General features: G+C 35.2%; 1 protein-coding gene across 7 annotated transcripts in view; it reads left to right on the forward strand.

Annotated features, from left to right (window-relative positions):
• The window catches only part of COMMD10 (COMM domain containing 10), a 161,201-nt gene that overhangs the window by 94,359 nt on the left and 41,741 nt on the right, over positions 1-25,101 (forward strand). The window contains exon 6 of one of the 7 annotated variants that reach the window (XM_032476550.1): positions 2,958-2,978. The exons of the other annotated variants lie outside the window; for them this stretch is intronic. Within the exon in view, the coding sequence (XP_032332441.1) occupies positions 2,958-2,963 (6 nt within the window). The 3' untranslated portion in view covers positions 2,964-2,978. Of the gene's footprint in view, positions 1-2,957; positions 2,979-25,101 lie in introns of those variants that run through there. 7 annotated transcript variants of the gene reach the window in all.

Raw genomic sequence — 25,101 nt, forward strand, 5'->3', positions numbered from 1 at the left:
TTTCCTACTTAATAGAGTGGTCAGACTAGAAAAGCCGCTCTTGAAGTTGCTCCTGTGGGAAAGGAAAAGCCTTATCATTTACAGAATTCGATAGCAAGGGGACAGCTGTTCTGAAGTAAGACAGCCCAGACCATTACAGCACTGATAATTTTCTACAATTAGATTAGAGGCTTAATCATAAAAGAACACAGCATCCAGTGTTCTTGATACAATGTTTTTACATACAAAAGAAGCATTTTTAACATTAAGGAAATTCTATTTCCTTTGATTTATATTTTGAACTGTTATGTAAAGTTTTTATTACTGGAAAAAGAATAGATAGTAAACTGATCAGAAGATTTTACATTGAGGAGAACATTTGAATTTTTACATATTTTTAGTAATATTTTCTGTTATGCTTGTGTTGATTCAGAAGATTATTTTAATTCTCAATTATCTACACTACAAGAGTGAGGAGAAGCTGATCACATAAAATACACGTAGCATGTATGTAATATTTACATGAACCAGGAAGTTTTGTTCTCATGCTGTCAGTACAAACCTAAGACAAATCTGATGTTCTCATAGAAACAGTTTTTAAAATATTAGATTATATTTTTATCTAAGATTCATATTTTTACGAAAGTTATAACAGTCTTCATAGTTAATCACCAGTAAACATTACACATGTCTAGATAGAACTTTCTAAAGTGGATATAAATTAAACATGGAGGTTCTAAATTATAATTTTATTCATATTTTTATCATATTCTATAATTCCTGCACCATATCTTTAGTACAAAAAAAGGTGAAACTTGTTAAATTAGTATTGTAGGACTCAGAAGGCTTTGGGCTGGGAGCGATGTGCAGAGGATGGATTTTAATTGATCCTTTTACAGATCCTTCCAAGTAAGCATAGTTATTAAACAGCCATTAAAAACACAAAGATATATATATTTATGAAAGGGGTGTTAAATTCTGAAGGTAATAGATGATCAATATAGATGATTTGGAAAAATAACAGACAAGTATAAGGAAGAAGAAAAAACCCACCTGATTCTGTCACCCAAATCAGCTGCTTAACAGTGAACTCTACAGTTATTGATTACTTTGTAGATTTGAGTTGTTTATCATTTTTCTCAAAAATAGTTTTGACTTGCAGAGCTTCTAAGGATACTTGCTAATGACAACAGAACACAGTTTTCTAAATAAACTGACCCAACTTGGTAAGCAAATCCAGCAGTTCTTTAATTGGAACTTTAGCAGCAGTACACGGGCTAGCTGTGGGAGGGAGCTTCCCTGGTCGAGGTGTGGCATACATTCTCAAGAAGCTGGGGAGGTGGAACCGTATTTCTAGGAAGCAGTCTCTTGCTGAGACAGGGTAGAAGAAAGAATAGATATTATGAGAACTGTTTAGACCCAGTCTTAGTAAAGTAATAAGGGGTCAAACAGAGCTTACATTCAGTCTTTTGTCAGTAGAAAATCCCAGCTAACCTTGAATAGGGCCTTGACTCTTCCCCGACATGAACCTTCTTAGAGCGTTACGGACTGCATTCTGCTCCCCCTAAATTTATACACTGAAGCTCTTGCCCCTAATGTGATTGTATTTGGAGATAGGACCTTTAAGAGTAATTAGGGTTAAATGACGTTATGAGGGTGGGTCCCTAATTCAATATGTGGGATGTCCTTATAAGAAGAGGAAGAGTCATCAGGGATGCACGAACACCGAGAAAAGGCCACGGGAGGACAGAGTAAGAAGGCGGCCATCAGTAAGCCAAGGGGAGAGGCCTCAGTAGAAACCAGGCCTGCTGGCACCTTGATCTTGGACTTCTAGAACTGTGAGAAAATAAATGTCTGTTGTTTAAGCCACCCAGTATGTAATAGCTTGTTATGGCAGCCCTAGCAAACTAATAGATAGTAAAGATGTTTTGTTTGTTTGTTTGTTTTGAAGAATAATGGGTCCCCAGAGATAGCAGGTGCTAATCTGCAGATCTTCTAAATGTTACCTTAGAAGGAAAAAGGGTCTTGGCAGACTTGATTAAGTTAAATATCTTGGGATAGATTATTCTGGATTATTTGAGTGGGCCCTAAACACAATAAAAAATGGAGAGGCAGAGGAGATTTGACACAGGCATACGTAGGAGAAGTTGATGGTCTCCTCAAGGCAGGGGCTGGAAGGATCCGGCCACCAGTCAAGGAATACTGGCTGCCATCGAAGCTGGAATAGGCAAGAAGCGGATTCCTAGAGGGAGCACAGCCCTGCCGACACCTTTATTTTGGCCCAATGAAACTGTTTTTAGGTTTTGTGAGTGAGTAAATTCCTGTTGTTTAAGCCATCAAGTTTGTGGTAATTTGTTACAACAGCCTTGGGAAACTAAAACTAATAGCTACTAAAAATGCCAAATACTTTTCAGCATCTGTTGAAGCAATCTTAAGATTTTACGTCACGTGATATCTGCTTCTTATTTTATGAAGTAATGAATTATGTTGATTATTTTTCTTTTGTTGAACCATCATCTTATTCTTGGATAAACTCACTTAATTCTGGTATTTTATTTTTTTAATACAGCAGTGGATTTGATAGTATTTTGATGATAGTTTACTTAACATTTTGTGTGTGTGTGTATGTGTTAAGGAATGAAATTATTCTCTGGTTTTCCTTTTTCATACTGTCTTTCTCAAGTTGTGGTCTCAAGGCTATGGCAAATTTGTTTGAATGTAGGTCTGGAACCCAGATTATGCTAACTTTGGAAGCCAGGCATCAAAACTGAAGCTTCCCATGTAGACAGCTGGGAGCTATTCTTGGTTCTTCAGCAGTAGAAACCTCCTGGAAGGGATGGTTTAGATAGTACTGCATAACAGTGCATTTTGAAGTTATCTATAATTACCTTTAAAGCATAATCAGGTACCACAGTCTCGGATAACAGATCCAGGTCCTGAGTTGCTCAGACATACTACACTCCATTCATGTTCTTCAGGAGTGAAGATTTATTTGAGTTACGGGGCATTCAACCAGGAGGCAAAGGAACTCTAAGCCCCTAGGGAGTGAACAACTGAAAGGTAACTATTTATCTTTGCCTTTTGACTCTTTTTTTCCATTTTGTTCCTGTTTGGAAGAGAATCATAGGAATTGTAGGCATTATAGAATCATAAACTTTGGCAGTGTTTTGGGACGATAGGAAAATACCTGTATAGATCAGAGTTTCTGAGCTTGGGGCTTTGGGCTCTGTGAGAAAAAGAAGAGTGGACTTACTACTGAAGATCCATGGACCCATATGCAACCCAAGTATTGTTTATACACTGAAAAGATAGTATAACATTCATATGTTATTGCAGATTTTCAAATATACTCAATAATTTCATAAGTAAATCTACAGTATCAACTGAACAGTTGTAGTTTTAAATTTGTGGTACATTTGGTTGTTAATGTTTTCAAGCAACTTTAACCTACCTACTCTCCTATGGTAGTCTGTAAGTTTTTTATTTGTTCGTTTTAAAGGCACTGTCCTAATCAAACACTAGTCCCTTTGTCTCACAGCTGAGGATATTCTTGGTTGTATAGTTACTGATGTTTATAGCTAGTTAGTCACAGACTCCTGGTGAGAGCATATGTTTTCGAGATTCCTTAGAAATGCTATGAAGAAAAGTTCTTAGATTTATAGTACTAATTACCAGTGTTTAAACTTCAAAAAAGTATAGACACTTGCATCTCTTGACCTTGGGCTATGCAGAGATTGAAAGTTACATTGTTGCCTTTTGAAAGTTAACAAAATAGCCCCTGTTTTTGTAAAATTGTTCTTAAATTTAAAAATATGTTTTGTACTCTCAATTTAGTAAATTCTTTTTGAGGTGGTCCCCAAAACAATTAGTTTTTGATGTTATGTTTTGGTTCTAGCCATCATTCTTTGATTAAATGGGTAGTAAGTCAAGAAAAAAATAAGGGTGAATTTTTAGAGTTCTTTATTTTCCCAGAGTTTATCTTGCCAGAGGAAAAATAAGTAGATAGATAGAAAGACAGTTCAACCAGAAAAAATAATAGTAATAGTAAAACCTGTGTAGCAAGTTTGAAATGATGTACTGAGTCCATAGATCTGGGCATGTCCTTTAGGAGCATGGTGGATGTGGGTAAGCGTCAGAGCATCAGTCAGCACTGACTAGTGTGTGATGATTCCAAACAGAGATTTGGTGAAAGGAGGAAAAAAATGTCAATGCTCCCTGGGGTATTAAGGAGTTGGGGGGAGGGTGTAGAATGCAATTAAGAAGAAATTACCTTGTCTTATTCTCTAGTGATAGTTAAATCTAATTGAAACCTCTTTGTTCTCATGAAAATATTCCCCAAAATTGTGAAAAATAAAGTTTATGTAGATCTTAAGAAAAGTTAGTTTTGAGCACTGGAATTAAATTTTTAATAGTTTAATTTGGAAATCTGTTCATCCTGAAATCCTTCTTGGTAAAAACAAAGAAACCTGTAACATAGATTAGAATTATTTTGGTTAACATTTATAGTTTCTGCATCCATTAAGCTATCAAACACTTACATTCCAAATGGTGTTACATTGACTCATTGACTCATCTAGTTAAATGGGAATATGTTTTTAGAAATAGAAGAACAAGAGTCTACTGGTAGTCATAAAGTTGACACAATGTTTAATGAGTGAATTTTAACATCTATTTAGGAACATGAGGCTGGACAGAAAGATACTCTAATAAGAAATTATCTCAGTTATTCATTTGACCTTTTGTTCACAGAAGGAACTAGAATTCAAAAGAAAATGACATTTAGAGTTTTTTTACATTATGAGTATTTTAGTAGATTGATATTGGCAGAATACTCTTGATGAGACTATGTAAAATATTTAATAGTATTTTGTGTTGTTTTAGTCTGTGTTTCTTATTTCTTTTTTGTATTAGTTTTTAGGGGTTTTTTGGGGGCGGGGGTTGGAGGTAATTAGGTTTATTTGTTTAATTCTTTTTTTGATGGAGATACTGGGGATTGAGCCCAGGGCGATGTGCATGCTAAGCATGTGCTCTACCACTTAAGCTATTTGAGCTATTTCCTGCCTTCCTCTTAGTTCTTTTAAGTTGACATCTTTTACTGTATTTTATATATTAAATATTATTTTTCTTAAAAAGAAAAAAAAGGATAAAATGTGAGGAAATCTAGGAACTACTTTAGAAACATCAGGATTTCTACTTATTTAGTAACGAGGAATGTAAAAGTAGTTAAATTTATATACCAGAGAAGAAAGTTTTCACTATAAAGTAAAATGTAAAGCAAGAAATGAGTATGCTTTATCCGTATTTTACCTGAATGTAACTTATTCAACAAATGACAATTGTGTTCCAAACTAGATGCTAGAGTCTTTCTTAGGCTCTAAAAATATATTTGCAAATATTTTGGTGAATCAGGCATCACATTTATAATTAGAAATTTTAGGAGTTCTGGGAAGGGAAAGCTCCTTGTGCATGCAGCACACAGTCTAGGGAGCCTTAACCTGGTCCAGGAAAGATCCAAGCTGAGACATGAGCTGAAGCTGGAAGGGTCAGTCAGAGCCAGAGAGAGAGAAGGGATTTGGAGAGGGTTATAGGCAGTGGGAACTGCAAGTTCAGAAACCCTGAAGAGACAATAATATATTATAGGAAACTCTGAAAGATGTTCATAATCGCTGGCATGGAGGCAGGGAGGTGAGGTGAAGCCAGACTGAAATGATTCAAAAGGCAGCACTTGAAGTCATCTGATTAAAATAAGGCACTCAGCATAGCCTTAAGAATGAAGGTATTCCAATTGGTGCTCCTTGCCTAATTGCTTAAAAGCATTTTTATGTTTCTAAGTGCTAAATTCATTTTTAGATGTTTTTTAAAAGGAAAGCATTTATTAGAAACATCGTTATAAGTCTGTGGAAATGATTTTACTGTTAATCTCCTGTTTATTGTACATTTTTAAAGAGCAAAGCATTTTAAACTTTGTCTCCAGGTCTGGTCCCTTAATTATGGTCTTTTCTATCCTTTAGTCCAGGTTCTGTGAGGAGACTAAGTTTGGAAGTATAATTCACCCCTCTTTTTTTTTTTTTTTTTTTTTTTTGCAAGTTGAACCAATATTTTTTCATTGAGAAATAGTCCATAAATTCTTACTGCTCAATTAAGTCATTAATCTGTATGAGGACGTTGGTAGGGAAATTGTTTTGTTTGTTCACTAGAATTAGAAATCTGCATGTACAAAGGAACCATCTGTGTTTTTACTCATCATTATACCTCCAGTGCCCCCCATTGCCTGGTATCTTACTGATGCTATGTAAATGTTTGTTGATTGAATTAATACTGTATTTTATTTTTGTTTTAAGTCCTGTTGAATATTTGATAGTTCCATGGTTCTGTGATAAAACCTAGGTCTAAGGTGAATGAAGTATTATATTATGATTTGAGTAATCTTTTAAATTTAAATAGAAGATGGATGAGAATATTATTTTTACATGTTATATATAAAATGTAAATTTTTAAGAATCTTAAAGAATCCATATGTGAATCTTCAGTTTATAAGGCTCCCTTTGAAATCAGTGTGATATTAAGACATAGTATAGAAAAGGAATATATATGTAGATCCATGACCAGGACAACGTGCAGTACATACTGACACATTGTAATTGACTATACTTCAATTTAAAAAAAAGACATATTATAGAATAAAAAAATAAGATCTGGATCGTTCTTGAAGTTTTATATTTTAGTTGTATTGAGAATCAGCAATTATATGCTGTAAACTACCACATTTTCATTTGTAAGGAAACTAAATTTTTCTAGTCTTATATCAAATCCTTTTTTAAAAAAAATATTTACATGCCATAAAATTTACCCATCATGAGTATAAAATTTAATCATTTGTTGCAAATTTTTGCAGTTGTGGAACCATCACCAGAGTCCAATTCTAGAATATTTGCATCATCCTTAAAAGTTCCGTTCGGGACATTTGCAGTCAGTCCTTGCACACAGCATTAGTCAGTGACTGACCTGCTTTCTGTGTGTATAGATTTGTCTTTTATGGAAATTTCATATAAATGGATCATACATGGTTTGTCCAAATTCTTTCACTTAGCATAATGTTTTTGAGGTTCCTTGCTGTTGTAGAATATATCAGTGGTTGGTAACTTTCTCGTGTGAAATAGTATTCCATTGTCGGAATGTATCCTATTGTGTTTATCCCTTTAACAGTGGATAGTCATTTGGATTTTTTTCCAGTTTAGGACTATTATGAATTATGCTTTTGTAATGTTCATACAGAAGTCTTTGTATGGAAACACGTTTTCATTTTTCTTAATATTAAAGCCCAGGAGTAGAATTGGTGGGTTATATGGTAAGTTTATGTTTAATTTTTTTTTTTAATTGCTATACTCTTCCAAAGTGGCTGTACCATTTTACATTCTCCCCAGCAAAGTAGGAAGCTTTCAGTTTTTCCTCTTCAGTAACACTTGATATTATCAGTCTTTATAATTTGCCATTCTAGCAAATGTGTGATGGTACTTTCATTATTGAAGAATTGGTCTTCCTCGAAATAGAATTCTTGGTTTCTGTACTGTGAGTATGTTGTTTCATTTTCTTTGGCTTCCTAGTTTCTGGAGAAGTTTCTAAACTGTCAGTCTTATCATTTTCCCCTTTATGGAATTTCTCTGGCCCCTTTCAAGATTTATTTTTCATCTTTGGCCATCAGAAGTTTGACAAAGTTATTTTTAGTTTAAATTTTCCTTGTCTTTATCCTGCTTAGATTTTATTGAATTTCTTGGGCCTTAACCTGCTATTTTCCATCAAGTTTAGAAATTTTTTAGCTATGATGTGTATGGATGTTTTTTTCTTCCCTTTTATCACCTGTCCTATTAAGATTCCAGTTACACATGTTGGCTCATTTCATATTGTCTTACAGATTTTTGATGTTCTGATCATTTTACTTCAGCCTTTCTTCTCTCCTACCCTTGGATATGGTTATTTCTATTAATCCAATTTCAGCTATACTGATTTTTCCCCTTCCATCTCCACTTGGTTGTGCTCATTTGGGAATGTTTTATTTCAGTTGTATCTAGAGTCTCCTTTTTTTTTTTTTTCAGTTGTTTCCATTTTTCTCTTGAGATTTCCTCTGTATTCACTCACTATTAGCATATTTTCTTTAAATTTTATCATAGCTTCTTTGAATTATTTCATCTGTTAAATTCAGCATCTGAGCCCAGATTACATTTTTTCCTGAGTGTAGGTAGCATTTCCTGTCTCTTTGCATGTCTAGAAAGTTTTGGTTGAAAACTGGACATTGTAGATTATATGTTGAAGTAACTCTGAGTTCTGCATATTCTTTAAAGGACCTTGGTTTTTTGATCCAATAGATTTGCTTGAATTGAAACTGCAAATGTTATCTTCTGTGTATTATACAGCTTATAGCTTCCCATTGCTGTTTTATTAACCTAAAACTCCTGTGAGTCTCCCTTTGCCTGTCAAATATGGCAGTTAGCCCAAGGATTTAGGCTTAGATTGGTGCTCATCCCTTTTGTTGTTTCTTTGCTTCTGAGGATTCCCTCTTAAACGATAGTGGCTGTGCTGGCTTTGGACTCTATACTCTTGACAATCAAGCTTGTCCAGATTCATCTTTCTCCCTCTCAGGCTTCAAATGATTGATGAGTTAACTCAGTTAATAATAGCATCACAAATTCAAAAACCTGTTTTTTCCATCTTTTTCACCAAGCCTCATTGGTCTCCCTTGCTCATGTGTAATTTTGCTATCAGCCAGGGATTTATGTATTTTAAGCTGTGAATTTGGGTCTCATGCCTTCTGAGGTTGACTTGCTGCCAAGATTAACCCCTCTAAATTTCAGCTGCTTTTCCAGCCCTAAACTCTAATTTCTAATCTCTTTAGCCATATGGCTGCATTTTTTCCCCTCTGTTTTCTGCAGCTGTAGTTCTAGCTGTGGAGCTTGGTCAGTACCTCATGGCCAGTAAAGCATGAACTCTTACCCATTCCACTTTAATTTTTCAAAATTAAAATTAAACTCTCTTCAGCCTTATATATGCTTTTGAATACTTTCCAGGGTCCTAATATTGTTTGTTTGTTTATATTAATCTAGTATTTTATCACTGTTATCTCTAGCGTTTTGTGTGACCACTTCAGTCATCCACCATGACCAGAAGTTGAACTAACTCATTCCTATTGATTTTAATGATACTTTTTTAAAAAGCCTCTAAATGCTCAATAAAATTTAAATGAAGTTTTTTTAGATATTTAGGATATTAACTTATGCCTCAACTCTTCCAAGTTCATGTTGATAGTTATTACTTTTTTTAAGATACAACAAATTTATATTTTAGCTGATAGGCTGTTCAGTTTCTGTAAGGTGTGTGTGTGTGTTTAATAGTGCAATTAAAGTCACATATTCATTCTTCACCTCTGACAGATTTGTAGGCATTTGATTGGAGAATAGTTTGACATTAGACTTGGTGGTATTATTGAGGAACTTAAAATTAAAAGACAGTGCAAATATTTTTATTCTCAAAGAAACATTTTATGTCACGCTGTGTTGTTGGACACTTTCTTCTATTGTAATCTAACTGACTTTTGTGTTTTTATAATGGTTAGCACTGTGGACACTAATATGCAATCCATTTATTGAGTTGTTCCCAGTTTAGAACAATGTGCTATTGTCTTTTGTATTTGATATAGATTAGTAACCTTGTTTACATGTGGAAATGTGCATTCTCTGATGAAATGGAATTTTTTTTTTAATTGAAGCTAGATCAGTTTCTGGTGTACAGCATAATGTTTCAGTCATACATATACATATACATATATATATATATTCATTTTCACGTTCTTTTTTATTATAGGTTACTACAAAACTGGACCTTTTGTTTCTCCATATTTTCCAACATATTACATCTATTATTAACTATTCTAAATATAGTTTCATAAAATTGTAGAGTTTTAAAGCTGGAAGGGAAACAAATGATTAGTACTACCAACCTATTTGCTTTATTGGTGAAAAACTAAAGTACAAACAGGTAAAGTAATACTTTACTTGGTTGAATATTAATATATAGTATAAGATCTAGTTTTTGAACCCAAGGCTCCTAAAAACCTTACTTCATTACCTGTTCTACATCTAATTCTACTTCCTCCTCAAAAAACTTATATTAATGTCACTTTTAGGAAACTTTCATGTCCCTTTCAAGAAACAGTCCTGTCCAACAATTATAATGTAAAATTTTCTTACTCTGATTATCTAGATTTAATTAGCACATATGGCTTCTTTTTTTTTCCAGTTGGATTTTAGAGTATTCATAAGCTGCAAAATTCATATTTTGAACTTTTACTTAGAATAAAACATCAGTAAGTATGTAGATGTGGTTTTTCTAACAACTGTAGAAGAAATTCCAACATGAATTTTCATTTTAAAGCATGCTTATTTTGTGTAAATTACCCATTAAGTGGAAAATAAAGCTGGAGATGGGCAGATAAATTACTAGAATCAACTTAGACATGTTGTATGATACCTTATCTAATGTTGTAATGTGAGGTCGGGATGTTGGAATGCCCCAGATCATGGCAGGAATTCCCACTCTTCCTCCCTCCCTCCTTCCCTCTCTGTTGCCCTCTACCTTTCTCCCTTTCCCTTCCCTCCCATCTTTCCTTCCTTCTTCCTCCCTTCTGTCGTTCTTTTATTAGTTCTTTAATTAGTGGGATATTTCAAATACTTTTTCTGAATCTTAACTCTTTTTCTAAGTGTAACTTTGAGTGTGCTAGGACTTGGATATTTGCTTTGAAGAACTTTTGGTGTAATATTACCTTAAAATTACTCAAGACAGAAACCTAAGAGTTATTCCTCAAGTCCTCTTCCATATTCCCCATTCATTTCTTAAGCTTATTGTTTCTCTATTCAAATTCTATCTTGAATCAGCTCTCGTGTCTCTTTATAGCTACTGACACCTATTCCAAAGTGTCATTATCCTTTAACTTTCCTGACTCCTGCAGGAGCCCCTCTAATCCATTTATACACAGTTGAAAGTTGACCTTCTTAAAATGTTATTTGGATCACATTACTTCCTGCTTAAAACACTTTTTAATAACCCTCTATTGTGCTTAGTATAACATCCAAACTCTTTTCTGTGGTTTTTGATACCTTGTCTGATTGAGCCCAATTCTCTGCTTTCCGGCTTGATCTTGTTTATTGACCACAATCACATTGATGTTCTTGTAGTTCCTCAAATGCTGGTATTTCTCTGTCGCAGTTTGTTTTGCATTCTTTTTCATCTGCCTGGAACTCTTTTTCCAGCTTTGCATGTAGCTAACATCTTCTCTTACTTTCTCCACTCAAATACTGTGTCCTTGGAGGGGAAGACCTTGAGCACCGTACTTATCCCAGTCCGTTGTTAGTTTCCTTTTTACCCTTTTTTTTCATAGCTTGCATTTTGGCTGTTTTCTTGTATTTTTGTCTGTTCTTCTAAAATTTAAATCTCATGAGGGTAAAAGACCCTATACACACTACCTGGTCTACAATAAGAATTCAGTTTTTGTCAACTGCTTGAATGAAAGTTAAAGTTTTTTGGATAAGTAGTTCACCTTAAGCCAGAGAGTCTGTGCAGAGAAAAGGAACCTTTAAAATGTAATTAGTTAATGAAAAGAACCTGTAAAATGTAATCATCTAGTCTTGCATTTTGAATGTGGCCATAAATTTATTTTGCCGCTATTAAATATGGCATTCAGCATGAAACATTAGATTGTAAATGTGTCTAAAAAATTAAAGTACTAGTGTTCGAGACTACTTATCAACTGGAAACTTTTTGCCTTGCTTAAAGGTGAAAGATATATCATTTTAAAATGATTATACATAACCTAGCTTGTCCATTTTGTATTTGGTCTTCTCATATTGACATTTTATACCATGTATGCTTATCATTTATGAATAATGGTAAGGGTCTGAAGTGGAGTATAGACAGCTGGGCATATGAATGTGTTCTGGTTGTGTGGAGGATCTGGAAGTTGAGGGATCCGCACTCATTCAGTCATTCAGTCATTCATTCATTCATGACCTGTGGAATGCTGAGTTCCTACTGTTTGAGGGGAAACAGGAGCTAAGCGTGGTAAGACTTAAGTGACCTTCATTTCTTACTCTCACTCCAAGCCACTTGAATTTGAGGAAATTCATCTTCTGCCCTTATTCTGAAAAGCAGTGACTCTTCTTGGTATGGATAGAGCAATTGGAGAACTCCAGCAGATTGCAGAAACACTTTTAAGTACTCCACAGCCCTATGCAGGACACTTTATTCCTCTCCTGGTTAGCCTCCAGAAGAGACTGAGGACATGGTTCACTGTCATAGCCCTACTGCTGCTTCTCGCCTTGGCTAATGATTTCTCTCAGTTTCCCACTCTGTGTACTCCCAGAGGAGCTGCCAGACAGTACGCTTCTGGAGCACAGGTCTGGCCAAAGACCCCTAAGCTATTGATACCACCTACCTTTTAGGTAAATTCTAGGCTCAGTTCCATTATTAATCCAGCAAGTGTTATAATAATAGCAGTGCCTACCTCCTGACATGACTGCAAGAATTCATTGAATTAATGAATAATAAAGTGCTTTTCACAGAAGCTAGGCAAATGTCATTTGTTGTGACTGCCATCATCATTTAAAAAAACCAGCACCACCACCACTGCCCCCAACACACACACCCAGACAGTACCATTAAGGGTGTTTTAAAGAGGGTCATGGGGAGAAGACTACTGTTCTAAGCACCCTGGAGTAATAAATCTATTACAGGATATGTACTCTTTCTAAATCATTCTCTTCCCTTTCACATCCGAAAAGAACATTCTCAGAGGCTCGAAGCATACATCATGCCTAACCTCAGTTTCTCCATGCCGCCTCTTTCTGGAGGAGCACATGCAGGCACATCAATGGTAACAACTCAAGTTGTTGGTTGGTTGGTTCACGTACTGCCGGAATAAGGCAAGGTTTCCATCTTCCCTTGAGGTACCCCCCAGTTTATTCTGGTCATCTCCGGGCTATTTCAGTAGTGCTCTCAGTGTCCACATGTTCCTTTACGCTTGTCTTCTCATGCAGACGCAGGAGGGCCGACCCTCCCCACCACTTCTATGATGTATGCTCTGCGTAACTCCTTCCTTATTAGAGGTGCTGTCTATTGACGCTCTCACAGATGCAGATTCTGAAGCACCTAAAATGGCATTGTGTTCACCATAGTCATCACTGCTGGGCTCGGTCTCCATGTCTCTTCTGAAAACAACTTCTGTCTGTAGGTCCATAGACATTAAACATATGCCCATAGACAGACATTTCCATAGGTCCAGCCTAGTCTTTTCTCTCCCTTCCCCCCAACTTCCTTCTCAAATCAGCTCCTCTTGGGTTTCCAGCCCCTGTGCAAGTCAGGTCACATACACAGCTTATGTATGTTACCAGCTCCACTATACTGTCCTACTGCGGACACCCAGGTACCTTTCAAGTCCAGGCTAATGTTAGCACTTAAATTATTTATTCATTCATAAAAATAGTAGTTATGATTTTTATAAACCCTAATATGATATTAGGAGTTTTGAGTAAAGGCAAATTGCTGGTCTTGATAGTTTAAAACATTAAACACTCTTTTTCAGAATTTCTCTAACTTCACTTCCATTTCATACAAGTTCACATTATTTCTGCGCCCCAAGCCCAAGGTATAGGTAAGTTTACTGCTCTAACCCATACTCTGACTCTCCCTCACTTTCTTCTGCCTTCCTAGTTCATAGGATGGGGTACGCAGGATCCGTTTCTATCCGTATTAGTTTCATTTACCCTTGGCGTAAGTTGCAAAGTGTCACTACGTAAGGCCTGGCTTCAGCCTACTGACAGAAATTGTTTTCTCTTTATTTCAGAGCTCTGAACCTCTAACCTAGTTTTCTCCTTAATGGAGCTTGGCATTTTCAGACAACATGGCTTGGATTCCTTTGAGCAGGCATTGTTATTCCTACTAATAATTTTGCAGCTTTCTCTAAATTGATTATGATTACCCATCCTCTTTATTCTCCAGCAGCTCATTTTAGGTGTTCTTCTATTTCCCTTTTCCGTCTTTGACAGTATCTTTGATAAAGACCCCTTTATTTTATATCTTTAATCTGGTACTACCCACAGAGATTTGTTCAATTCATACTCCCTGGTAATTTAACATAGAATAGTACTCTCCTTGAAATTTCTCATTTATGTTTTGTCTCATATGTTTCCCACCTGCCAGTCCACTGGTACTTGTGGGGAGTAGGGAATATGACCAGAAATACTAAGACCACCCACTTAGGTGATTTCATTTCTATTATCTTCATTTCCCAAGGTATTGGCTTCAGGTTATTTTTTTGCCCTTGTGTTATTACAGGGCTTAGTTTTCTGATTTGACTGGTGATGCTGGGCATTCACAGCTCTTCAGTTTCCCAGTTTATAAGCAAGAAATTTAAAAGTCACTATCAATGCCTTTAATCATGAAAAAGACAAGTGAAAGGAATTAGCCTGTCTCACCCAGGGATGTCAGTGTGTGTATACCAGTGGGAACCAGACAGCATGTCTAGGTAAAATCACTATCACAATGCAACTACCTTTTTACTATGGTAATTTTAGCTGAACTGGGTCATGTTATAAATGTCAACAAGGCAAGAGAGGGAATAAAATGCCATCAGAATAATGCACATGTGCTTACATTTCAGTGGAAATTCAAATCTTTTATAGGAATCAGGATTAGAAGGGTTTTTTTTTTCATTGTAGCGATAAATGTGAACACAGTTACTGTCACTGTGACTTTTTCTTAAGTGTTCATTTTGACCTCATCCCTGGTTTCCTTAAGTTAGGGTAAAACATCTCAATTTTGCCATTGGAGGTTGGTACAGATAAGAGTTTTCAGCTAAATAGATACCAGTCATTGTAGCCGCTTGATTTAAAAATACACTTCCAATTCACCTTTAAAAACTGGCTTGGAAGGAATGGGATGTAATGTAATGTAAGCCACAAAACCACCATTTGATACTAAGATCATTCATATTCTAGGCCAGAGTTTTAAAATTCAAAAAAATAAAATTTTATGATTATTGTTGATTTTGTACAACACAAACTGGATGTTAATTTTAATTTAAATTAGTTTAGTCAAAATAACTGAAGTAAGGAAATTTCACATTTGCCATGTTCATATATAGTAATTTTTCCTTATTTCAAGAAAAAGAATTATAGATTAAAAAGATTTAATAAGATGGATTTGTCAAAGAACCTTTAGTAGGCCACTGCTTTTTTTTCCTTCAAAGTTTCATTTCAACCTGAAGAGATAATATAATCCTGCTGTGATTTTAAATGAATCTTTTCATAGTTGTGTAAATTGTGATTTCTCCTGAATTGTAGGATTGTGAATGACAGTTATGTCTGGATTCTGATCCTTTTCCTTTTCTGATTCAAGCTTATTAAAATAGGACCCTTTAGGATGACTGTGACTGTCTCCTTGTCGCAGTGATTATAAACTTAGCTTTGATTATAAACAAGCTTTAACTACTTCTTAATTCAGTTTAATCTTTCTGTATTGGCCAAGAAAAAATTCTTCACTGCAGTAAATAAGCATTAAGGCATAGTCCTATATTGCAAAGATTAACCCAACTGTGAGAGTCATAATTTTGATTTTGACTCCCATCTTATGATAGAATTAAGGTAGATTATCTTATCTTCCTGTAAAATAGTATAAAATAAACATGTGCCTATAGACGTTACAGTTTAAAATAGAATTTCACTTTAGAAGAAACTAATTTGCCTTCACATTTGAGCATAAAAATGGCAGTACATTGAGGACATTTATAATTTATCTACTTTGAAAATAGTTATGTTTATTATTTCCCTTTTTACTATTTTTTTATTCCTACTTACAGAGTGAGAGAGTCAGGCAGGAAATTTATATTTAAGATTGATCATTTGTTTTGAGTCGGCTACAGACTAATCACGACTAAGTCTAATATAGATATTTTGGGTTCGATTTCTAGGTGACAAGTATTCGTGTGTAATAAAACTCACCGCTTGAGCTGGCATTGATTGTCATTGTTGTTGATAATCCTGGGAGGAGCAGCATTGATTGAATAAATGTGAAGATTGAATTTGCCTCCTTCTAGCAAGGTGGTCACAGAAGCAGGATGAAGTATAAAAGCTGACAGCAGCATAGCATTAAATCCATTCAGCTGTACTTCAGAGAAAAGAAATGGCAGTGATTAAGGGTACTGTTCAATTCAACAAGCATTTATCGAGTAATTCTATAGCCCAACGCTGTGTTAGCTGCTAACAGATACAAAAGGAGAAGACAGTATGATTTGCCCTAAAGAAGTTTATCATGTAATTTGGGAGACAAATGACTCGTATATGAAACAGCTGGAGAACAAAATATGACAATATCTAATCGGGTGTGTGTTTGTTTGACAAAATACAAGCACAGTTATTTGTCCGGCAAGTGAAAAGACATATCTGTATGATGTTAAAATTCTGTGTAGTGACATAAAGCTGGGATAGTTGTGATTCTTGATTATTTAAAATGAAAAAAATAGTAATTTAAAAGACGTTTGTTTAAAATATCCTTTAGCCCAATCTAAACACCAGTTACATACATGATCACTTCGTCCATGAGACACTAAATGGATTCAGGAATACTTTGCTCTCTTTTAATGACTCATTCCATTGAGTATAAACTTTATTATGTTTTATTCAGTATTCTTTCTTTGCCTCTAATATCCTAGAGATTAATTCACTGTGTTTTGCAGTAAGTCTTCTATATATTCTAAATACAGTTTATTTTTCCAATGTCCAGGTATTCCGAGTTGTAATTTTCAGAAAGTAGGCCTCAAAGAACACAGTCATCTGCTTAGTTTTGTGTAAGGAGACCTTGTGGCAAAGCAGCCCCACTACATTCTGTGTATGTTATTTTTTTCTCCATTGGTTGCTGAGTGGTAATGATCTAGAAGAGTCCTTTGTTGCTGTTAATTGTGGTAAGAACAGTTCAGGTGAGAGCTACTCCTCTAACAAATTCTAAGTGTGTAATGCAGTGTTGTTAACTGTAGGTACAGTGTTGAATAGCAGCTTTCTAGACCTGATCATCTAGCATAAAACTAAAACTTCATGCTTATTGTGCAAGTCCCCATTTCATTTCCCTCGCCCTCCCCCAGCCCCTGGCCACCACCATTCTGTTCTTTGCTTCTGTTTGTTTGATATTTCATCACCTCATATAAGTGGAATCATGCAGTATCTGTACTGTGATTGGCTTATTTCACTTAGCGTAATGTCCTCAGAGTTCATCCATGTTGCATATGGCAGGACTTCCTTCTTTAAAAAAAAAAAAGCTGCATAATATTCCATTGTATGTATACATCACATTTTAAAGAAAATCCATTCATCTATTGAAGGGCATTTTAGACTGTTTCTACGTCTTAGGTATTGTGAGTAATGCAGTGAGCATTAGAGCAAATACCCAGAAGTTCTATTGCTGGATAATATGGTAGTTTTATTTTTAATTTTTTAAGGAATCTCCATACTGTTTTCCATAGTGGTTACACCATTTTATATTCGTATCAACAGTATGTAAAAGTTCCAGCTTTTCCACATCCTCACCAATGCTTGTTACCTTTTGTTTTTTGATAACAACACCAATTAAAAATAGCCATTTTAACAGGTGTGACATGTATCTCATTGTGGTTTTGATTTCCATTTCCATGATGGCTAGTGATGTTTAATGTTTTCTCTTATACGTGTTGGCCATTTGTATGTCTTCTTTAAGAAAATGTCTATTCAAGTCCTTTGCTTATTTTTTAATCTAATTTGGGTTTTTGGATGTCGAGTTGGAAGAGTTCCTTTTATAATTTGGATATTAACCCCTTATCAGATATGTAATTTGCAAGTATTTCTTCTATTCTGTAAGGTGCCACCTTTACTATGCAGAAACTTTTTAGTATGATGTAGCCCCATTTATCTACTTTTGTTTTTGTTACCTCTGTTTCTGGCATCCTATCCAAGAAATAATTGACAAGACCAATGTCATGAAGTTTTTTCCTTATGTTTTCTTGTAGGAGTTTTATGTTTCCAGGTCTTATGATTAAGTCATTACTCCATTTTGGGTTGTTTTTTTATATGGTGTAAGATAAGAGTTCAGTTTTATTCTTTCTGTTGTGGATATCCAGTTTTCCTAACACCATTTACTGAAGAGACTGCCCTTTCCCAATTATGTATTCTTAGTACCCTTGTTAAAGATTAGTTGACCATATATGTATGGGTTTATTTCTGGGCTCACTCTTCTGTTCCATTGCTCTATATGTGTGCCTTTATGTCAGTACCATGCTGTTTTAATTACTGTAGCTTTGTCATATAGTTTGAAATCAGGAAGTGTGATGTCTTCAGCATGTTCTTCTTTCTCAAGATTATTTTGGGTATTTGAGGGGTTTTGTGGTTCCATACAAATTTTAGGATTGTTTGTTCTGCTTCTATAAAAAAATGCCATTGGTATTTTAAAATGCCATTGAATCTGGAGCTTACTTTGGGTAGTACAGACATTTTAACAATACTAAGTCTTCCAAGCCATGAACATGGGATGCCTTTCCATTTATTTGTGCCTTTAATTTGTCTCATCATGTTTTGTAGTTTTCAGTATACAAGTCTTTCACCTCAGTTAAATTTATTCCTAAGTATCTTACTCTTTTTGATGGTATTATAATTGAGATTCTTTTTTGGGTAGTTTATTTCTAATGTATAGAAATGGAGCTGATTTTTGCATGTTGATTTTTTTTAATCTTGCAACTTTACTGAATTCATTTATTAGTTCTCTGCAGTTTTTTTTGTAGAATCTTATGGGTTATACTGCATATGAGATTATGTCATCTGCAAACAGAGATAATTTTAGTTCTCCCTTTAGTAGACTCTTGAAATAGTTTTAAGATTCAGCTTTGGGTGGGAGGCCTTTCCTAGCTGTTTCTCCACTGTACCTCCAGACCTGTTGTACATCTCTGTCATGACATAGATCACTGTAATTCAATTTATTTTAATAAATTCATTTGTCTCATTTATTATATTGGCATTTTTACCACATCACCAGGACCTCACATAGTTCTTGATATATCATAGGTTCTCAATAAATTAACACTTACTTAATGAATAAAACATATAAATTTTTTAAAACATAAATTTGTTATATATCAGAGTGCGAGTGAAAATTTGTTGTTGCATTTAGTTCTTATAATAAACATGGTGTACATCTTATAGTTAAGTGTCCAGTGGGTATGGCTGTATAAAATCCACCTTTTTTTTATCAGCCCCACCTCTACCATATAATTTTCTCCAAGAAAACTGATATGAAAAGCTGTGATAGTTATTTCTGCACACCATCCGCAGTTCTTGAAGTTGCCTTGACAAGCACACAGACTTCTTCAATAAGTCCAAATATAAGTGTGATAAATAGATACAATATTTGTGTGTATATGCACACACTCATCCTCTTAGAAACAGCTTTGCCAGTGTTAATTGACATTGCCTTCCTCCCAGTTTTCCACTTGACTTAATGATTTCAGATATTAAATTGCATTTAAAATGTTTTTTAGTATTTAGTCTCTGTTTCTTCTTTTTTAAGGTAATTTCTCTGTCTGGCTTAGAATGATTCAAATCCTGAATAAATACCGTTTACTCCCTGTCACTCCATATTCTTAAGATGATTTTGCCAGCTCTTAGAGCCTCTTAGATATTCTAAAATAAGGTCAAGCTGATACCACAGCCTCTTGGTGGTAGGTATTAATGCTATAATTTTGGCCAGATGTAATCGACATGAAATACAATCATTAATAAACATTGATTATTCACTTGGAATTTTTAGTATTGCAGTTTTTCATAATAGAGTTTTTTATAATGTCAGCTAGTTTATTTTTGGCCGAACTATATTGTACTTCTTATGTGCTTAAAGATCAGGACATTTGGAGATTGCCCTATCTGGCAAATGGTAATTCTTATATTTTATCATTTTGAACTATTTTCTTCAAAGCCTTTATTTCAGCAATCAAGGCACCTAAGTTTTCACTTCTGCAGGTGATATTTCTTGGCAGTGAATACAAGACATTCATTCTCCTGTTCAGTTTAAAAGAGTGAATTTGAAAACTTTTGTTGTTGTTAACTAGCCTTTCCCTGAAGACCTGGGTTTGGGCTTTCTTCTAACTATAGTCTGGTGGTCTTAAAAGCACTGAATTCATATCTAGCATGTTATATGTTGCAGAATATAGTAGCTACAAATGCACTTTTCTAAGTTAACACATAGTGTGGTCTGTATTTATCATAATTTTAAAATATGACAAGTGTTTCTTGGATATTACAATCACTTATTAAATCCTGCCTGTAGCATTATATTGTAAATATAAATGAGAATATTAAAGGAAACCTTTTTAAAACCAACATTTTAATTAGCATTTGAAAATTCAAGCAATTTCATTAACATGGCTCCAGATAAATTCCTTCAACTTAGTCAGAATTTTATCTCCTTGGTAAGGTCCACTTCTTTTTTGAATTCTTTCCATCCTTTTCTCTCTTCTTCATTCTGTTTTCTTTTTGCTCTATAACCTCTCCTTTCTCGTCCCATGTTCCTTTCTCCACTTAAATATCTTTCTTTTCCCACATTACCTCTTCCATTTCCTCTCCTGTTTTACTACACTCACCTTATGCAGTTCCTTTCTTACATTTATGTGCTTTATTCACTTGCCATTCTGTCTTCCCTTTATTGAACCTAAAAATGGACACACCCTCCTGGCCTCACACGGTGATCTGCCATTATTTGCCTGTCTTGCCCTGTGCTCATTTTTATGAAGCAAAGTAGAAGGGAGATAAGAGTTTCGAGGGGAGAGATAGAGGTTCATTTTTTAATATATTTGTTTTTAACTCAACAAATCTTGTGGGGATTGTTGTTAACTAAAAATGTGTAAAATCCACTGTGATCCTTGTGCGAAAAGTTATGTTAGTACAGCATTCTTAGTTGAAAGCCATGACTCAAGTTGAGTATAAGTTTGTGACTGACATTTAAAAACCAGCTTTGTTGTTCCTTTCGTTTTAATTAAACAGACAACAGTAATAGAAGACGTGTTTATTAAAAGATCAACTATTGATGTAGTATGTTGCTATAGGATGCTAGAATTACTTTGAGCTTGAAGCAGAACCAAAACCAAAAACTTGGAAAGCTAAATGCAAAGGCGTCAAAGCAGTTTAGTTTCAGCCAAATGGTTAGACTAAACAATTAAAGACATTAATCGGATCCATATTTGTAAATGACAGAAATGATTACTAATTTAAGTATTATTCAGTGGTTCTTTGTCAAAGCTAAGTCTCCCTCATAGTCCTGGTTCTGTGCTTTGCTGGCCTCATTCCTCAGGAGTTTGCTCCTCATAATAGGTTTGGGTTTTCATATTGTTGCCAGTAGAAATGGGGTTTTATGGCTTATGAAGAACTGATATTGTTCAGTTGAATATGAACTCCTAGGGAGCCTACACATTTTAAACATTTTGAAAGCCAACTGTTAGATTAATGTGGAAATACACTACTAATCCTGTTACAGTATTGTGGGTACTTCTCAGGTTCTCAGAGCAAAACCTTGAGGTTTGGTGATTATTACAACTTAGTGGGAATTTAAGCTGGTTTCTGACTATTAACAGATATAACATTTAGAGGAACGTTTTTAAATCATCAAAGATTTGAAAGTTGCTCGTTAGGTTCATTGAAAACTCCTGCCTTGTAACCTATTAATCATGAGAATGTTCTGTTCTTAATTGTCATGTGGTTCAGTAAATATGAGCAGTTTTCCTATGTCACCAATGCTATGAACAACCAGCTGACAGTTTCCTGATACTATTTTATTATGGTGTTTGCAAGTAATTCTGAAAATGGTATTTTAAGAAATGTCTTGCTCAGTAGCATCATTTCTTCCAGGAAATAGCCTTTCATTTTGATCTAAAAAGTTCAAGGATATGGCATCCTGTAGGAGCTCTGGAGTGTTACTATTTTCAGACCTGGTTTGTGTGCAACGTGAGCCATATTGATTTCCAGATAATATGAATTTATTCAAAACAGGAGATTGTAACATTTTAGGAGCAGATTGTTTTTTAGTTTTATTAAATTTACTTTGATTACAGCTAAGAAAATTGCTTTGAAACAACTAAGACATATTCTGACATCTAGCTCTGCTGTCACTTAATCTTTCCCAAGGTTTCTGCTGTTACCCTCTCTCTTCTCAGTGGGAGTTGATGGTATTGGTACAAATCAGGAGATGTAAGATTTAACGCTATTGACTTGCAAGAAATGCAAAATGTATTTTTCTCATTTTTTTTCTTAAATCAATATAACCAGTGAGCTTTGCTAAGTAATAATTTGACCACATAGTAAAAAAGCAGAATAGAGATAACTACGTAAACGATTGGAGTATTTTCTGCCAGTACTTCAGCTTCAAATATTGCATTCAATTTTTTTTCCTGTGACACTTATGGTACAATTTAGAATAAAAGCATGGTGTGCTATTGGGTTTTTTTCAGAATTTCTGAGCTTATGATAGAAATAAATTAAAAATAAATTATTTAATTTGTATAACTGAAACAGTAAAACAGTTCCCATTTCATGCAGACGGGAAAGTCTCTGCATTAGTCTGCAAACTCCTAAATGCTGTAGCCCCTCGAGTTCTTCTCTCTGATCTTATCCTGATCTTATTTTCCACTGTTTTCTCTTCTTGGCTCAGTTCACATTCATAGAAATCACAACCTGTACTCCCCACCCTGTGTTCCGCTGGTGCCTTAACTAACTTACTCTGCTCTACTTTTTCTTTTTCAATAGCGTCTGTCACTTTCTAACAAACCATAACGTGTTCTTACTTTTAAGGAACAAAATGTGTGAAATAAAATATAGAAGGGTGTGCAATGATAATGGATGGGTACAAATACTGTATATGTAATACAGAGAGGAAGTTAAGGAAATAATAATTCAAAAAGCACAAGATCTGAAGAAAGGTATTAGTCTTCAAATGGAAGGGCTGAGCATGTATCAAACTGAATGAGTGAATGTAGAAGACTCCCATGTAAATACATACTGTTGCTGTTTCAGTCCAGAGACAAAGAAGAAAATCCTGAGAGATTCCAAAGAGGGAAAAAAAAATAGGTTACCAACAAAAAACCAGGAATCAAACTGGTTTTGTACCTCTCATCAGCAGCCCTGAATTCTAGGGCATAGTGGAGAAGATGTCACTAGGACTCTGTAGGAGAATGATTTTGAAACTAGAAGTTTATATACCGAGCTCAACCGTCCATGAAGTGTGAAAGCAAAGATGATTCAGACATGCGAGAACTCTCAAAGTGCGTCTCCAGTAAAATGACAAGAGATGAAGAGGTGAGAGCCAAGAATAAGTGACTCTAACCCTGGAATAAACAGTGACTCTAACCCTGGAGTGTAATAGTATCGTGAAATGTCCGAAACGGGTAAGTGACAGCTTGGCTGCTATCCCAGAAGGCAACTGATTCAAATTGGAACTCGCAGTCTAACAAACAAACAGCAGTCCTACAATCCTCAGTTAGAGGAAATTATAGCTTTTGTAATTCTGAATCCTGACAGACCAAAATAACCCCTCAAAGGAATTAAAAATTATTCATTATCAACCCGTTCTCTGTTTAATCTCTTTTTGACTGATGAGCTTCTTATTGTTAGCTCACACTCTCTCTTCTTAATTGTATCAGTGTTCTTTATTTAAAATAAAATAGATGCATAGATTCTGGCACATTACACAAATGGGAAAAATAAACTGCAAAATATGTATAAAAAGCACGGATCTGAAGTTGTATCATAGGAGTGATTGATTGCTGTGTCCTGTTACAGATAGTACCTTCACGGTTGACATTCCTGGGTAGGCTGTAGACAGGTGGATGGGCTAGGGGAGGGTTTTCCAGCAAAATGGAAAGTCTCAGACCCTGCAGAGACTGCTGTGACCCAGGCCCATTTCTGAGGGCCTGGTTAGCGGAGCTGATGCCCTTCTCCACAGCACTCCTGAGGCTCCACGTCAGCTACTTCCTGTGCTCTGTCAACCATTTAAGCTTTAAAGGATTTCTTCACAAAAGGGACTCTGAGACCCTTTTAAAGTCTGCACTCTTTAACCTTAGAGACTAAATTATCCTATTGGGTATGTTTTTATAACTCATACTATTTTTTAGCTAGTGCAGAACTCGATCTGTGTGTAAATTATTTACAGATGAATGCAGTTCGAGCCAAATTGCCTTATTTAAATGTATCATTACCGGACACTTCAATCGCTTCTCCATTTGAACACCAAATTTTACTTCATCTCAAATATATTTGCATAAGCAGTTTATATCATTCCTTACTCAACCATTTTATGGTATTAAAGTAATAATTTTACCCATCTTCAAAACCATATGCATTAGATTATTACTACCATGAGAATTTATAAGTGAACTATGCATATTTTTTCCTCTTTATGTGACCTTCTTTCAATGATTATTACAAAATTGAAACTGTTTTCTTTTCAGTGCTATCCAGTACTTTTTTGTTTGTTTTTAAAGCACACGAGTCTTTCAAATGCCTAAGTGTCTGTCAGCTCGCCAAGCTGCCCCAGTTGATTGGCACTGCTGTCCATTGACAATCCTTGTCTTTCCCTGCGAGTATTTCCACGAAGAATTCATTATATTTCTCTGATACTGCTAACAATTTCCCTCCCTCCCTTTGTTATGTCTCCTCCACTGGCCCTGTCTTCCACAGCAGAAGTTAATTCAGACCCCATTCTTCCATCCACAGTACCAGTGAAAATTTTAGCCTCTTCTCACACCTTTCTCTCTGCCAGTCGGGCCCCTGACCCTTCAGACATGTTAACCTCACTAATTATGAGCCTCCTATCTTTTTAAAATTACTTTTCACCTCTTCTGTTAATGCAAAACCTCACTTCTGCAGTTACTACGGATTCTTTCAGAACCATTAAAGCACAAACATCTTGGAAGTTTTAGTTTTCTGTGCTGGTGCCGTAAGTGGCTTCCCACCTGAAAAACAGCAGCCCAAAGCTAACAGTGTATGTAATCTGTCCCACTGCTGCCTCTCTTACCTAATC

This window comes from Camelus ferus, chromosome 3 (genome assembly GCF_009834535.1).
Source record: "Camelus ferus isolate YT-003-E chromosome 3, BCGSAC_Cfer_1.0, whole genome shotgun sequence".
In the NCBI taxonomy this organism is placed as follows: domain Eukaryota; kingdom Metazoa; phylum Chordata; class Mammalia; order Artiodactyla; family Camelidae; genus Camelus; species Camelus ferus.